Source organism: Euprymna scolopes, chromosome 2, assembly GCF_053919585.1.
Source record: "Euprymna scolopes isolate OS-2025 chromosome 2, ASM5391958v1, whole genome shotgun sequence".
In the NCBI taxonomy this organism is placed as follows: domain Eukaryota; kingdom Metazoa; phylum Mollusca; class Cephalopoda; order Sepiida; family Sepiolidae; genus Euprymna; species Euprymna scolopes.
In genome coordinates this window covers 150,091,130-150,109,935 of record NC_136483.1, presented here as the reverse complement: position 1 = coordinate 150,109,935, position 18,806 = coordinate 150,091,130, and the positions used below count along the sequence as shown (strand labels likewise).

Below are 18,806 nucleotides of genomic sequence, written 5' to 3'. Positions count from 1 at the left end.
CATCTTTCTCCTCACAAGATTAAGTTTTGTTTTATTTTAGCTTTTCTAGTTACAAAATTTTTCATCTTCTTTAAAGTTAGAGTGTTTATGATTAAGAACTTAATTCCATTTTGAGTCTCAACAAACAATGTTGAAATGAAGGTTTTTATCTTATTTTTCTATAGAAATCACCACAGACAAGGCATAAAGCCACTTGATATAAGGAATTAACAAGAATGAAGATGATTATTGCAAAGACAGACGATTAGTCTTAAAAAGACTAACTCTATAGTAGGAAAATAGTGAGCAGGAAAAGAATTCCACAAAGCTGCAGTTTAACCCTTATCCTCGAGTGGCCTCTTGGCCTTGATAATGTGGTGATGCCTGTGTAAAAAAAAAAAATTAAAAAAAAAAAAAAAAAAAGTTCCTGGAAAGAAGCTATTGGAAAAGAAGCTGCATTGCAATAAGCTATCAAATCAACGAATTAATGGAGACCATTAGATCAACGATTCAAATAAGATAGAACAAAGGAAGCAGGGAGTAGGTCAAACAACTTCGAAGAACACCTATAGTACTGCCATAATAGTATTGTATTTATAGAAAAGACTGAGGCTAGCAACATCACATTCTGAAAAACTGACTTAGAAAAAGAAAAAAAAAACAAGATATAGAAAATTATACGAGATCATGTGAATAAAAAAATCTTTACCTTTTTAAATAAAAAAAAAAAAATTTTTTTTAAAGTAGTCAAATAACTTCATTTGTTTGCTGGGTTCTTATTCAGAATTTAACTCGATTAAAAATAAAAAAAAAAACAAAAAGGCAGAAAAATCTTCATAATGTACATACCACATCACAGAATGAAAATGTCATATTCCAACAATCATAAATTGATAATTTTTATATATATAATTTATATATATTTAGAAAATCATTTTTTTTAAAACGATTTTTAAGCATTAATAGCATACTGTAGCCATTATAAGACTGATTTTAAAATCTCTAGTTTAAATTGAGTTTTTTTCTTTTTATTAAATATTTCAAAACATGTCTTGCTTCATCATAAAATTTAATTTTCTTAATTAAAACTACTAGATCAATTTGTGATTTTTGGAATATGACACTTTCGTTCTGTAATGAGTACATACATCAAAGATTTTACCGTATTCTCTTTTTTTTTTTTTTTTTTTAGGTTGAATACTGAACTTGCACCGTTTACTGTAATCATCATATTATGGTTGACGTCTGCATTGGACAATGTTTACAAATTGATGTGTAAAAGTCACCCAAATAAAAGATACACACGACTTCCTTTCATAAATCAGAGATATTGCAATCTAGGGAGGATATAAAAAGTTCTAATAAACAGTAAATCCCCCCAAAGGCTTTGCTGGACATATAAAAAATGTGCACACACTAGCACACATTTTGTCTTTTATATATATATAATTATGATTAGTTTTTTTTTTTTTTTTTTTTTGGCTGAAGAGAGCTTGATAAGGATACCTTAAACGGGCCTTATTATCGGGCTTGAAACCGACGGTACCAATGACCTGTCTCAACTAACAACTTTCTGTACACAAAATATATATAGATTATTTCAAACCAGCAATAAACTCCCACTTGGGAAACGCCAGGTGGATACAGCTAGTATATAATAAGAATGTGAAATAAATCACAACAGAAGCAACATCTGATTAGTGTTTCTTAGCGACATGAAACCCAATGTAATGTTGGGATCAGTGGTGATTTCTCACTTTAAAAATTGTACACAGTTTTAGTTGATGCTCAAAAATATTTCTTTTTCTTTTAAATCTTGAAAGAGTAAAAATTTATTTTTCAGTTAAAAATATATCGTTTTCTAAAAGGACAAAAATACAATTTTCCCCTTCCCTCCCATAAAAAGAAAAACTTAGATTATTACAAATTTATAGCCATCTCTATATCAGGCCAGCAAATTTAACATTTGGAGTTTCAGTCAGTCAGCAGAAATCTTTTTAGTTAGTCTAACAATGGCCATGATTAAATAGAAATTACCTTAAAAAAAAAAAAACGAGAAAAACAAAGAAAAGGGTAAAAAAAGGAATAAAGAAGAAAAAACTAATGGACGGTTATCTGGCAATCGGACGCACGCACGGATGCAACTGAAAACAGAGCCCTCGCTGATAAATTGAGAGACCAAAAAGGGGGAAACAAAAGGAAAAATAGGAATAGAAAAAAAAAGGAAGAGAAAAAAAAATAGCAAAAAAAAGAAAAGGGAAAAATAGGATAAAAATGAAAAAATAGGATAAAAAAGAAAAACCTAATGGACAGTTATCTGGCAATCGGACGCATGCACGGACCCAACTGAAAACATAGATCCCTCTCTGATAAATAGGGAGACCAAAAAGGGAAAAAAAAGGAATAAAAGGAAAAAAGTAAACAAAGGAAAAAAAAGGGAAAAAAGGATAAAAAGAAAAAATAGGATAAAAAAAGAAAAATAGGTTTAGAAAGAAAAAATAGGATAAAAAAGAAAAAATAAGATTAGAAAGAAAAAATAAGATTAGAAAGAAAAAATAAGATTAGAAAGAAAAAATAAGATTAGAAAGAAAAAATAAGATTAGAAAGAAAAAATAAGATTAGAAAGAAAAAATAAGATTAGAAAGAAAAAATAAGATTAGAAAGAAAAAATAAGATTAGAAAGAAAAAATAAGATTAGAAAGAAAAAATAAGATTAGAAAGAAAAAATAAGATTAGAAAGAAAAAAGGGAAAAAGAGAAAAGGAAAAAAAGGAAAAAGAGAAAAGGAAAAAGACACTCATTGAAATTTTTTTAAAAATACGTCATTTAAATACACATTTACATTTGTTTATTAAAAGTTACCCATTTCTCCATTTATGTATTTTTTGTCAATAATTTTCAAATTTATCAATGTGCTTATCGTGGTTCCTACGAAAAATACATAAACTTATCTTACAGAGTAATTTTCTTTTCTATTTCTAACTGTTAAACCAATTATCTTAGAAAATTCACATTGCCTCGGGAAAAAGACCCTAGTTGTACAATCACCCGGTTTGTCCTAGAAATGGCCATGAACAAATCCTACTAGTAAAACACTAAGGTATCTTTTATAATCAATAATCAGAATTGCCCCATTATGGAAAATTTTTTTAAAAATTTATATTTTGTTTTAACTAAAAAAAAAAAATGAAAAAAAATAAAATAAGACACATTGAGGAGGAACGTGAGAAAATTTGTTATTCTTTTGGTTTTTTTCTGCGTCGATGTTTTCGTTTAGGATAGACGGCACTTACCTCAGCCGAGCCAGAAGCTATCCGTGCAGCTTGCGAAGACTTGGTCTCTGGTATCGGATCTGCTACCTTTAAGCCTTCCAAAGAGTTTGTTAATGTTTTCATGTCTTGTTTCACAGCACGTTCAAACAAATTGTCCAAATTTAAGCGAGTCATATTAGCACTATTAGACACGTTACCAGCCTGCGAACCAGATGGCACATCACCGGTGAAACTACCACCACCAACATTACCACTACGACTATTGTTCCTCCCAACACCACCACCACCAACGTGGTCTCTACTATTGCTAAAATTTTTATTTTTAGAGAGTTCTTTAAGATTTGACATGCTGGAAGGGTTGGGGAGCTTTTCCAGAGCCTGAGCTGCTTTGGTGAGGGACCAGTCGGTGCTTTTCTGGTTTCCAGGATGAGGAGAGGTGCTCAATTCACCAGCATCGTTCTTGTGCTGCTGCAACTGTTTCCACATATCGGCAAATTCATTGCTGTTTCCGATATTTGGCTTCTCCATCTGCCAAATAAACAATTATTAATTATAGAGGATAGAATGGAAGCGATTATTATTATTTTTTTTATTCAATCAAGTTAATAAGCATCAATATATGTGAGTACATAAGGTCATAATACTAACAACATTTTTTGATAAGACGTCAAATTAAGCGTTGTGCTACCATAAGTAATTTTATTTGTATAAAGAAAATCATTTTTAAGTGATTAATGGGGATTGGTAGTCATTACAGAATAAATCTATCAAGTATAAAATATTGTTGAGTTATCTCCCTGGTTTTTTAGTTTTGTTTTAAAATAGTGGGTGAGATAGTCGCTCCTTGGATACTCATAAAATCTGATTTTCTAGTTTAAAAAGAAAACTACTTCATGAATTTATGTAACTTTTGAAATGTGATATTTTCGCTTTGTTACAGGTATGTACATCATAATGATTTCTTTTTGTTTTTTAATATAAGGGAAATTCTAGACAAGAACCAAAAAATGTCATAGCAGATGTCAAAGTTCATGAATTGTTGGATAAAATCAAAGCAGAAAAGATACTGATTGTAACCCAACATGGCATGGATAGTTTAAAACAAGGGTTGACAACCTCTGACCCATGGACCAAATCCATTCCTCAAATAGAATTTGTTTAGCATGTCACCTTACTCAGGCTAAAATATATTTTTGCAAAATGTGTAATTTTTTTTTTTTTTTTTGCTATTCCTGTAGTAAAATTAGTGATATTGTTTAAATATAATCATATCATACTTAATACTTGTTTTCTTCAAATGCACAGCAAATTTATCTATATATTTAATAACATTGTCCTTCTCAAAGATAATGCCGTCAAAGCTGTTTGGCCCTCCTCCTATAATCAGAATAGCTTTTTGGCCCTCATGCTCCCAAAGGTTGCCGACCCCTGGTCTAAAAGAAATACAAACTTTACAATAAATTTAAAATCACAACTAAGTATATTATACTAAAGCTACTTATTGAAAATTCATATTAACATCCTTTAAAATGTTGATGAAGCAATTGTAAAGAACCCCCTTTTCCACCATCTTGTTTCCAAACCTGACTCAAGGCTCTGCGCCATCAAGTCTGCAAAAATGAAAGGACTGATCTGGGAAAATTCTATAAGCACTAACCTAGAGCCTCTGCATGCAAACCTCAGAGTTGCTGATCAGGTTAAGTTACACTAAGCAGAATCCAACCACCATTTTTTTTATTTTTTTTTTTTTTTTACTCTTTCTCCGACATCTTCCTTTGCTCTCTATAGATAAGTATTTTGGTATTAATTTTAGTACCCTTGATAATCTCAATCTACTCTCACGGTAAGAGAAAACTGACTTAAAATACAGTGTGAAACAGCTTGAAAACATGAACGTCTATCTCTGGACTACTGTTTTTCAGACATTATGGAGACATTTGGATCAATTAGATTTGAGTCACCCTAGAATTAGCAAATACCAAAAGGACACATATTGGATTGATACTAGCTTCTTTTACTTTTGGTTGTGTTATTAATATAAGTAAACAATTACTTGCCTTCACGGATATAATTTGAAAAGTTATTTGCAAAACATTTTTTTAAACTATAGAGATTTTAAAAAAAAAAAAAAAAAAATTTTTTTAAATAAAAAGAGAACATTACAAACATTTTATTAAACCAAATGCATAAACAAATTGAAATAAATTTAAACAAAGACATTTTAAATAAGTTGTTGATGTGCAAGAAATGGTTTACAAAATGTTTTGCTTTGTAAATGCTGGAAATTTATAAATATATAAGTGTAATAAATATTTATTCACAAATATAATGAAATAAATTTTGGTGCTTATTCAGATTGACACTTATGGCGACATTTAAAATTAAAGCAAATGCAGGAATGTCTGTATAATGTACATACCAGTTATGGGACAAAGATGAGAAATTCCAAAAAAATATGTAATCTGATAAAGTAGGTTTCTTTTTAGTCAAGGAAATCAAATTTTATTGTTTCGATGGAAGATGAAAAAGTCATCCAACGAAATTGGTGGACAAGGGCAGGCAACCCTAATGTGGAAAATGCCAAAATAATTGATTACCTCCTCTTATGTTTTCTAGAACAACATGTCCTTGTCTGTCACATATTGGGTGGGGAGGGGGACAAAAAAAGAAAAGAAAAATGGCAAATTTGTTTTTCGTAAAAAAAAAAAATAAAAAAAAAAAATGCTTGATCAATTTTTGTGATTTTTGGAATATACAATCCTCATTCCGTGACAAAGTAGGTACAATATAAAAGTTTTTCTTCAATTTTGTTTATTGCTACAAGTGCTAATCTGAATAAGCACCTAATCTTTTAAAAAATACAACTTTTATTTATAAATTTTTGGACAAAGTATAGAATAAGGACCTCAGCCGACTTCAGTAAGAAAAGGTAAAGATTTTGGCCGACCATGGTTTAATCTTCACCTTGGCACATTCAAGCGAATTTTTGCGACCAACAGTGCGTTTTCTATATATTTAAACAAACTTAATTAATCTTTGGATTGATATTTTTATTAAAAAAAAAATAAAAACAAAAATAAATAATAATAATAATAATAACATTCATTTATAATTTAATTTTGCTCTTATTTTGTGGGGGAGCATAGGGGAAGTGGTACCCCCCTCCATTAAATTATGAGCAAAAAAAGATTTAAATCCCACCAAAGCGAGAAATAAAAATGACCCGCCCCATCTTTAAAAAATAAAACTTTCCTTGTGCGGACGGTACTCTCCAATGGTGAAAAAAAAAAAAATGTTTTGTAATTACCTCAATCTAGAAGGATTTCTCAATTACTGATAGAAGACAAGAACAGGCATTACATTTTCTTCCTAGTTAAAAAATCAAGGAACGTTTTGACAGAGGTATTTGTTATTTGCCTTTTTTATATAAGCAAATATTCAAATATTTCACACGAGCAAATATTCAAATATTTCACACGAGCAAATATTCAAATATTTCACACGAGCAAATATTCAAATATTTCACACGAGCAAATATTCAAATATTTCACACGAGCAAATATTCAAATATTTCACACGAGCAAATATTCAAATATTTCACACGAGCAAATATTCAAATATTTCACACGAGCAAATATTCAAATATTTCACACGAGCAAATATTCAAATATTTCACACGAGCAAATATTCAAATATTTCACACGAGCAAATATTCAAATATTTCACACGAGCAAATATTCAAATATTTCACACGAGCAAATATTCAAATATTTCACACGAGCAAATATTCAAATATTTCACACGAGCAAATATTCAAATATTTCACACGAGCAAATATTCAAATATTTCACACGAGCAAATATTCAAATATTTCACACGAGCAAATATTCAAATATTTCACACGAGCAAATATTCAAATATTTCACACGAGCAAATATTCAAATATTTCACACGAGCAAATATTCAAATATTTCACACGAGCAAATATTCAAATATTTCACACGAGCAAATATTCAAATATTTCACACGAGCAAATATTCAAATATTTCATACAAGCAAATATTCAAATATTTCATACAAGCAAATATTCAAATATTTCATACAAGCAAATATTTAAATATTTTTTTATAAAACATACTGATCAGCAGATTTTGTTATAGACACATTTTTCATTAAAGAAAAGTTTCATTTACAAAATAATATTGAATCTGTTTGGAATTATTTTGAAGATGAGTAAATTGTATAATTTTTTATTTAATTATTTGGATTATTATCCTCGGGGCCTGTGGTGCAGTAGATAGAGATGCGGAATATCTACTATTCCAGGTGAGCATTGTCTAGAGGTAGCGGTTTCGATCCCACCCAAAGCCGGTCAAAGGATTAGTTGACCAAACCGTGGTGAGATGACAACAGCTATTGAAAGCAGCAATTACTGTGGATGCAGTTGGGGAGTCAACATTCCTATCCCGTCACGGTTAACCACCTGATGAAGACCAGAGGAATAATTGGCCGAAACGTTGTGAAAAACAACTAGAAGATGAGGATAATAGTCTAAATAATTAAAAAAATAATTTTTTAAATCAAAACAAAATAAGTAAAAAAATTTTATTAAACAAAATGTATAAACAAATTTTGTTTTTTATTAATTATAGTTTTGTAAATAAAATTTTTTTTTTTTTCAATTTTATTTTATACCATCTTTGACAAATCTCCAAAGTCTACAAAACAAAAGAAAGTTTTGTAAACCATCTTGGCACAACATCCACTTTAAATGATTTTTGTTTAAAAAGTTTGTAACTTGTTTTATAATTAAAATTTTATTTCCTCCAAAGTCTATAGAACAAAACATTTTGTCAATAAAACTCCATTTTAATGAAAATAAATAAATAAAAATAACAATCTGCAAAACGTATCAAACAAGTATCAACTCAAAACACGTCTTTTTGGTATCTGTTGATTCTAGGATTCCTCTTCTCTAATTGATTTACACATGTAGAATTCCGGAACTTTATGCATTTTGTGCATTTTCATTATGTCAGCTCTACTTCACTGTTAAATGTAGAATCCCCAAATAAGGAATTAAATGTTATTCAGCATAAAAGATTTTTCAAGAACTTTTGAGAACAAGCTTTATTCTTGTAAACCCTTAATCTCACACACACTATTTTTTTGTGGCCCTTCGTGTTATACAAAATATTGTCTCTTCGCATTTTACTTTCAATAATTCCTTATTTATCACATTTTTATATTTCCTTTAAAATAAACTCAAAGAATTAGTTCTTATTAAAATTAAAAATCTTCATTCATATCTTTTTATTGCGTATTACACCATGATTTGAAAAAAAAAAATTTTTTTTTTTTTTAATTATGTTCACTCCTTACAAAACATATCACTACTTGAACAGAAGAGGCTACTATTTGGGGCCATGTCTAGGAAAGATTAACAACATATTTGTTTATGTTACAGTTAAACTTCTGCATATCAGTACAGCCAGGGAAGCAGGCAGCAGGAAGGAAACTCCAAGGTCTAGCTGTTCGAGGGGAGAAACTATTAGAATAGAAAGCTTTCTGGCATTTAGGGACATCAACAGTGAAGGGGTGAGATCTTATTGCTAAACGGGTTTGTCGGGGATATGTACGTTGAGGGGATACAAGTGAAACGAGTTCATCAGAACACATTCCATTAAAATATTTGTAAAACAGGCACAGTGATGTAACATTAAGGCGATGGGTCAGGGGCTGGCGTGGGGCTGATTAGATTGACAACTCTTTTTTGGACCCTATCTAAGGGGGGGGGAGGGACTAGTGGTAGATGCACCAGCCCAGATGTGGCAACAGTACACTATGCATGGGTGAATGGTGGCCTTGTAAAGGTACAGGAAACTCTCAGGTGTGAGTAGTCTTGTAGCTCGATAGAGGGAACCCATCTTCTTTGCAGCAGCCTTTGCAATGTCCTCTATGTATTTGTTCCAGTTCATATTGCCCGCAAATATTAAGTTGAGGAGTTTGAAGGTAGAATTCTCAGGTAGGGTGCTATTTGTCATGGATATAGGTGGTTGGCGAGGCGTCATGTAATTGTTAAAGGAGATCCATAACACAATACGTCTCATACAATATCATTCAAAAAAGGTCTCATTGTTTCCTTCAGCAATGCAGATACGAGGAATAAAATGCTAGATTTCAAATTATATTTGGTTCATGTTGTATTAATTTTAATCTGCTAGCATTAGAAACGGTAAAAGTCTGCTTTAATCTCCAATTCAGCCAAAACTCTGCCACTTGACTAAATAACCCTTAATATCGACACATTCATTCTTGCAAACAAAGTGATAAAAATTGATGATGGCGATCAAGATGATAAAAATGATGATGATGATGATGATGACCAAAATTAAATAATTTATAATCATATGCTTCCCGTGCCGACTGACCTTTGAACTTTTATCACTGGCCAATTTCAGATTGGATTGTTGCTGATTAAACATCTTTGGTGTCACAAATTGCGGAGTAGCAGCGTCATGACAGGAATTCAAATGGAACGTGTCATCCCGGTCAGCGGAACCTTGTCTTTGCTATGAAAGAGATGACAAACGGTAAGACAATTGTCAAATTCATTAATCTAATTAGAAGAGATATTTTCTCCTTCTCTTTTTTATATACCAATCTGTATTCAACCACCTCTGCCTCACTTATGGTTCCTTTTGATTTCATTATATATAATTATATAAACAAAAAAATAAATGGATCGATCATAGTCGAGGGAAACCTAAAGGCTCCCTTTGCATAGGCTACAACATTGAGAGCCTCACTCCATTCCCAGGATTATTCTATTTATCTTTGAACCTCATCTTTATAATGCTAAGTGTTTAGCAAAAATTCATCAAGTACAATTTTTTTTTAAACTTTTAAATAATTTGATCAAGGATTGAACCTCTGTACCCTACCATATAACTAGATGTTATTGGTGAATGGTGAAAAATATTTAGTTTGTTGCTTTCCCAACGAATATAACTGTTAGAAATTCAAAATGTAACTAGTGCCAAGTTTATTTCTTTTTGGATGCACGTGAAGACAGTTGGAGGTTACATCAGCCGAAACGTGGTGAAAAAACAACCAAAATTAGAATAATAGTCCAAACAATCCAAATAATATAAAAAAAATAATTATCAATCCTCATCTCAAAAAACGAAATGAACCCAGATGTATTAAAAAATAGACTTGGCGCTATTTGCATTTTCAATGTCTAACAACTATGTTCATTGGGAAAGCAAAAAAAAAAAAAAAAACTCCAAACATTTAACACTATTCACCAATAACATCCAGTGTGAATACACCTGAAGACAGTCGGAGGTCACATCGACCGAACCATCGTGGAAAAAACAACCAAGATGAGAATAATAGTCTAAACGATACAAATATTATTAATCCTCATCTCAAAAATATACAAAAGTCATGAATTGTTTAAGTCTTAACATTTTCAGTTTTTAGACAGAACTGTTATGAGAGGAGAAATCAAGGCAAGAATGACAGGAAGAGGCAGAGAGGAAAAAAAAAAAAAAAAAAAACAGGAAAAGAGAAAGAAAAAGTGAGAAAGACAGAAGATAAAGAATAATATAATCCAGACAAGTAGTGATGTTGGTTGGCTATGTTTAATGATTATCAACAACAAAAGGGTCGTTTAAGGACAAAAACTTTCATTTTTAAACTTATTTGTTTTTAAAAATTGTTTATCAGAATTCTTTGTTTTCATATTTGTAGGGTTTTTTTTTTTTTTTGAGGAAGTATTCTTTCAAATTTCTAATTGCTTCCAAACTAGCCTTCCTTTGTTATATTATTTAATAATCATTTGCTTAATTAGTTGCTTGTGTATTTATTTCTTATTTAACTGTCCGTGGATCATCGAGTCTCTAAGTATCAGTCTTAACAGCCATGCTCATCTTGTCTCTGAGTGTGGGTGCGAGAAAGTGAGAAGAAGAGGAGGCAGGAAAGTGAGAGAGAGAGGGATCAGGGGAAGAGAGGAGAGGGTGGGAGAAAAGAGAGAGAGAGAGAGAGAGAGGGCAGAAACAAAGGGGGTAGAGAGAGAAGAGACAGAAAGAAGGCAAAAGGAAAAACAAAAGTAAAAGAGAAAAATTTTAAAAAAAGTGTGAAGAATGAAAATATAAAAGGAAAGAAAAAAAAAAAATAACGAAAAAAAAAAGAAAAACGAAAGAACAAAATTAAAAAAAAAAACAAAAGGAAAAAATAAAAAAAAATAAAAATAAAAAGGAAAACAAAAGAAAGAGGAAAAATGAAAACTGACTTACTGCTTGCATTTGTCGATCTTGGTAACGTTGAGCCTGTTGAACACGTTCAGCCATGCTTGTCTTTGCATATGATCGTCCTGCCTGATAGGACATACGAGCAGGGAAAGGACTGGGAGTAATTGAACCAGTGTCATATTTACGGTGACCATAAGACAAATTGATCATGGCTGTGGCATGTAGACGATAACCATGACCCGCTGAACAGCTATACAGGAAAATAAAACAAAAAAAAAAAATTAGACAAAAAGAAAAAAAAGACAATCAAAACCTAAAGTTTTTCCTGTCCTAGTGCAGCATTCACTCTAGGTGGGTTGATCCAGCTTCCTCTTTCAAGAAGGATGCTTTTCAATTCACAAGCAGTCCCCACTTGGATGCATATCACGTCAGTGGGAGATGATTTTTCATGTTCTTTTTTTTTTGCAGGGAAATGTTTCCGCCCTGCCACATGTTGTGTGTCAATAATGTAGTTAGCACGGTACTAGCTTGAACCAACTTGTGTTCAAGTTAAGTGCAGAGAGGTCAAAGGGTTACCGGTGACATATTAAACTGCTTGATTTGGGCCGGCGAATGCACTACGCCGAGGGATTGACAAGAGATCACAAGACAAGTCAGTGCATGTTGAGTGCAAGTTGTGTTGACAGGATTTGCCACCCATCACACATCAATATATAAGGAAAAAACACGTGAGAGTAGTCAGTTAGTCAGTCTGTCAGAACAGGAGATTCACTTAGATTTTGGAACAGTCTGTTTCGGAAGTCAGTCTGTCTCTGATTCTGAGAAAATGGAACACTTCTCATGGAGACGACGAAAGATGGGGATGGATGGCAGCTAAACCGATAGCAAAATTCCCACCCTCCTAAGGATGATGCAGAGAAACAGGGATGCGACTTTGACCGTAGAAACTGAATAAAGATCCAACTGTCCAGTTAAATGAGTCTATTGCTCTGCATGAGAGAGCTTTTGTTCCAGGTGCGCTAATGTTGGGACACAAATCACTCAACGAAACGGGTAATAGGTACGAAAGAGGATATAAAAGGTAAGTTCTGCTTCATGTATATAAACCCCTGAAAAGTGCTGATGGGCCGTAAAAGAACATTGACACGCAGTATAAACAGAGCCCCCACCCCCACTCCACCTCCCCACATTATATGCATATGCGTTTTATGGCATATCAACCATTCTTTGGTTATTTAATGCTGAATCCAGTAATTTAAAAAAAAAAAAAAAGAAGAAGCAAAGCTTTGTTTCAAATGGTTTATATCTCCAAACTAGTAGGGAAACCCGACGTTGCCCAGGATTAAATGAGGATCAATGAACATTTCACCCTTACCTCCCATATTTTATTAAAATCGGTAAAAATCGCCCAGTTTTTAATCATATTGATTGCCAGTTCTAATTGAGGACCCATCACGGTGCACTGAAAAGAAGCTCCACATGCCTCCCAGCAGTAACTGTTCACAATACAATGTAGTTCACACTACTCTGTTGAGTATTTGACTATTGACTTTATGAAATTATTTTTTTGGCCTTTCTGCTTGTGCGGTAATAAAAATTATCAAATGCACTTGTGATGCTAGGCTGTATAAGGTGCTAACTTTATTAAAAATCGCCTGTTCCTTCTTTCATTGGATTTTATCAATTATCAATATTTATCGAAGACACTTCAATACAAAACTTGCCCAAGAACACTGTCAGACACATAAAGCACATTTGTGTAAAATTTCAAAGTAATTGGTCCAGCCGTTTCCGAGTTCATAGGGAATGAATTCACACACAAAGTCCTTTTAAATAATATTACACAGATATTTATTCATGGTGTTTGGTTTACTTGTTTTGTTTAACGGCTTAACCTATATCACCCTGTGCTCCAATGGTATCACCAAGGTAACAGAACTTCAGCAATCTTAACAGCTTTACCATCCAGATATGTTTTATCAACACCTGAATTTCTACGGTAACAGAGCGTAGATGTGCGTGCAGCAGCAGCTGTATGACCGAGCCATGTGCGAGGTGACATCATAGCTAGGAAGAAGGAAAGAAACAGACTATAAAAACTGAAAAACGTGGCCGACGAGAGAACAGAAATAGATGCGTTACACATGTGGGCTGAAAGGGACAATGGAAAGACGCATCCTAAACATGGTCGGACAAAAACAGAGTACCACGTGTTCGACACGGCAGAGTCTTGTTAAGCCCATTGGAGCGTGAGAAGACTTTTGAAGAAGAGACATGGCGTTATTCTGGAAAGTACCTGCAAATAAATGTCTCGTTTCACTGAACAAAAAAAAGAGCGAGTTGAATTCTTTCCTTGTGACTGTCTGTATGGGTCCTGACTTAACAAAAAAAAAAAATGTATACTGCATTACACTATTCCATCCTCATTGTCTTACCTCTCTTGAACGCAAATTAGTTATTATCTCAACATACCGATAATCCTGCTGTACTTCTTGTGTACCGAATGCTTACAGGTAACTAAAACTTTCTTATATTCCAATTAATGTTGAAATGAGAACGTACATCTATTTTCTTTCGCACATTATTTTCAGCAAAATGTCCATGAAAAACAACAAAATAAAAAAAAAAAAATACAAACATACCCAAAATCAATACCATTGGGGAATGATTCGTCAAAGACAACATCATAGATAACATCAGACTCCTTTTCCCAAGGATGAATCCCAACCACAGTTCCTCGTAGACCAAATGGCACTGTAAACCCTTGACGGACATTCACCACTCTGTCAAAGAGCTGGTATTTTGCATCTGGATCCGGGATCAAATTGGAGACTAAGGGAAATGGCTGTTTGAAAAACATGAAAATAAAATGAGCAATAAATAAGCGTGATATGAATTTTAAGAGTAACTGATAGTGATGATTATAGAAAAAAAAGTTTTTTTTTGTTTTTTACACCGGCATCACCACATTATCAAGGCCAAGAGGCCACTCAAGGATAAGGGTTAAAAGTTCTTTGAGATAATACGGACCCATCAGAAAAATTAACTATAATGTTAAAACATTGACTGTTAAATTTTTATTCAAGTCAGAAATTAGTTTTTATTCAGCAGTTTAAAGGCTTCAAAATTACGAGAGGTCTTCTAAAAGTAATGCCTCTTATTTTTTCATTCTGCCTGAATAGATCAGAGATTACAATTTGCATTGTTATGATGACTGAACATGCATTCATAACCTTAAAGTTTCATCTTTCTGTTGCAGATATTGATGGTGAGAGACTAAAAAAGCAATTCCTGTCATTAACGTGCGTCAGACGCAGAGATGTGTCATTGAATTCCTAGCAAAAATGCTAGGAGAATGGTGGTGACTATGTAGAAAAATAAATTCCTGAGCACAAAAAGTTGCTCGTTTTAATACCACTCCTGTCGTAGTAGCTCTTCAACTTTTTGAATTAAAAACTAGAAGGAACAACCTTTGTATTTAAAATTTTTACAATCTTATACAATAAATGTTTAGTCTTTTTTTCTTCTGTCCGATGATGTAATTAAAAATAAAACCCTATAAGATCAAACAAGCACACAGTGTTTTGAAATAGATCAAGTACATGAGGACAATGTAGATATCAATAAGAACAAGCCATACATGCGTGGTCCCCCTCTGCATGTGAGATGACACCACAAAAAATAGTGAAGAAATGATGAATGGTTGAAGGGCCAACGTTACTTTCACATTTTTGCCAAGTTTCAGAAAAATCTAATACATAGGGCAAAAGAAAGTGTCCAGAAATTTGCCAGCGTCACCCATACTAGATTTATATTACGAACAATGGTCTCCACATTTTGGCTAAATTCAGAAAAATCTAATAAATGGATCAAAGTTATGGGGCAAAGCGTGCCATTTTTGGCCATTTTGATCTCTTGAGCCCCTGAGGACGCAACGGGAATTTTCGCAAAAATTTTTTTACTGCGCACATCTATTTAATGAAATACAATTTGTAGCAAAATTTCAAGAAAAACTAATCGACAATCGTCCAGAATAACGGATGCATGGACGGACGCACTTACGCCACTGAAAACATGGGTCCCTCTCGATAAATTGAAGGATCAAAAAGAGCAGATAACTTTAGAATTAGAGATAATGGTAATATTATAAAATGGATACAAAATCTAATATATAAAAGGCTATATGCCTGTCTGTCTTCATATTTTCAAACTCTACCTCCTCCGAAACTAAAAGTTGCAGAGCGGCACTAGAGGCCTCAAATGATTGACTTTTTTATTAATCATTTGTTGTAATAGAATCATTTTAATTGTTCTATTTAGAAATTTTATTTTAATTTATTTAATTCATTTTTAATTATTAATAGCTGACAATAATTGCATTTAAAACCGGGAGTAAGTTTATTTAAAATGCAAGTTATTTTCTGTTTAAGTTTTGAAAGTTACTTTGCATTTGATGGATGTGTTTTATGCTTCACTAAATAATAATCACGTTGCAGATAATAATCACAGCATAATCACGTTGACACACCAGTTCGTGCTGGATCACTGAAGTTAAGCAACGTTGAACCTGGGACTTTCAGGTGCTGAATGCGCTTTCCGCTTATCAGCATTGTTTCCAGTCATCTTGGTTGGTTGTTTTTGTTTTACGGCATATCAACCCTTTTCGGGTTATTTAATGCTGAATCCAAAGATTCGGAAGAAAAAATTTTTAATAGAATATATTTGTTGTTTTCAAGTCGGTTTCTATTTAACCCATAGTTGGAACCCTAACAGGTACTACCACTTCGGGTCAGAGTGGACCTGGGAGCAATGGTAATTAAAGGGTGGCTCCACACTCCCCAAAGCCCGCAAGCTGGGGCCTCACCACTGGATATAGTTTAAGGTCATATCCAGGACCCCCATTGAGGGACTTTTACCCTCTGCAGGGAGGCAGTCGGTGTATTCTAATGCCCCACCGACAGGGCCTCCAGTCATCTTGGACTTCTCCTTGCCACTGGACTCAAACAGTGCAGATTCAGAAAAGGAGTGGTTGGGGATTGCATAACCCTTGCCTCACAATTACACGTGCAGCTGCCCCTACAAGGGGTATCCTTTGTCTTTAGAGATTGGACGGAGGCATCGATGTTTCCCTAAATCCAGCATGTGGTCACTTTTGGTAACAAGTTAGGATATTCGGTATATCTTAAATAGTATGTGACTAATCCCTCTGCCCTGCAAGATGTTTTGACTGGGTTAAACCGGGTATATACAGCTAGTTTAGAAATTTTTTTAAAATCTTAAATTGTCCTACTGGACAAAATTGTGCTTATTCACACATTTGGGGATATTTTTACACATCAACTTATTTTTTCTTTATTATTTTATTATTTTTTAAAAGAAAACATGACATGAAGAAATTGTATTACTCACCCTAAATAAGTGTTGAGGAACAATGGCCAAATCTTTATTGGTGACATTCTTGTTAACGCTCTGCATTTCAAAAGGAAATTATGCACAATATAATTGAGTTTTAGTTTGAAGTAAATTGCACAGTAGCATACATACATATATATTCAAGAAAAAAGATTTAAAGAAAAAATTAATTTCAATTTACAAATTGAATAATTTTGTAAACTTGAAGCAAATAAATACTAGTATTAATATTTATAAGGCAATACCACACACACACACACATATATACATATATATATATATATATATATATATATATATATGGGATTGTCCTATAATTTTACAGTATTATACAATCTAATATGAAAGTATTTCCAAATTTCAGGTTATATATATATATATATATATATATATACACATACATACATATGTAACTGAAATTCCATATAAATATTAGTATCAATATTTATAAGACAATCACAATCAGATAAAGAAGCTCAATATACGAGATACAGCAATATTATAAATGAAATTTTGGAATTAAATTCAGTAAATTAAAAATTTACAAATTCATTATTTGACAAATAAAGAAATGTAAAGTTTTTTTCCTTAATCCATTTTTTGTATTCCTTGTTGAATAAATTTGTTGTAAATTTTTTAATTTACACACACACATAATTCCAGGTTATTATTTTCCAGAAGTGAGGTAACTAATGAAGTTTTAATGAGGTTAATGCAAGAGTGCTCAATACCAAAGTAAAGCAAAATATACTTTTTATTTTACATAAGCATCTGTATGTCACTACACATCTATGAGTATGTTTCGGTAAACTAATTACAAGTAAAATAATCAGTAGGTTACATAGTGATTATTCTGTGCTGGAAATTCCTGTAAAATTTTGATTACAGACACCACTTTTGTATAAATAATATCGCCTTCCCATCCCTCTTTTTATAATTAATTGTAACTATGCTGATCGAAACATACTCATGAATGTGTACCACCGTGTAGATACTTATGTGAAATGAAAAGTGTGTGTGTGTATATATATATTTTTGTTATACAATTAATCGAAATAAGAACTTTTGGAAGTATTGGAATTGGTATCAGAATAAATTGAGCCTAATTTCCAATTCCAAAAACAATTATTTTCTTTTCTGTTGTTTAAAACTCATTTTTCTATTGGTAGCAAAAATGAAAAATATCACAATAAGTTTATCAAAATCTAGAATATGACACATAAAGGGAAAATACTGAGAAGTTTAAAATAAAATCATATCTACATTTAAAAACTCTCCGGTACACCACCAATCCCAATAATATTCAATTCTATATTTTTAGGCAATTTGAGAATCAGAAATGGTATCAGAATCAAGAATATAAAAAAAGCATCTGTAAAATATTAGAATTGTTCCATCATATATATATATATATACACACCAAGTTATAGGTATTCAAGAGAGAAAATTCATGAATTTAACAAGATTATTAAGAGTGCTCAATAAAAGAGATAGATATATTTTTATTGATTTGTCTATATCAATAATGTATATATATATATATATACACACACACACACACATTTTATTATCTATTTCCTATAATAAAATCTTATAGAGGTATTCATGGACAAGCATTGCTGAAATGTATTTTCAAATCTACATGGATGAAAATTCATGCAAGAATAAAGAACAAAATATAAAACGGTTGAGACCAACATTTAAACAAATGCAATGGCACTCTTGCACACGTTTATAAAATAATGGTATTTCTCTATTGATTATCAGAATTTAATATTTCCCATCCCCACAATGACAAAAGAAAAAAAAAAACTACATCTTTCAGAATATATATATCTACCATACTTTAAAGAAAAGAAAATCCTATAAAACTAAGGGAATTTAAT

At 32.2% G+C, this 18,806-nt stretch overlaps 1 protein-coding gene across 2 annotated transcripts in view; it reads right to left on the bottom strand.

Annotated features, from left to right (window-relative positions):
- Positions 1-18,806, bottom strand: part of LOC145297600 (5'-3' exoribonuclease 1-like) — a 194,008-nt gene that overhangs the window by 44,478 nt on the left and 130,724 nt on the right. For both annotated transcript variants that reach the window (XM_080143661.1, XM_080143669.1), the window contains exons 29-33: positions 16,918-16,977; positions 14,151-14,353; positions 11,554-11,758; positions 9,682-9,822; positions 3,272-3,778 (exon numbers count right to left, since the gene is read on the bottom strand). In XM_080143661.1, coding sequence (XP_079999787.1) covers positions 3,272-3,778; positions 9,682-9,822; positions 11,554-11,758; positions 14,151-14,353; positions 16,918-16,977 — 1,116 coding nt within the window. The remainder of the gene's footprint in view (positions 1-3,271; positions 3,779-9,681; positions 9,823-11,553; positions 11,759-14,150; positions 14,354-16,917; positions 16,978-18,806) is intronic.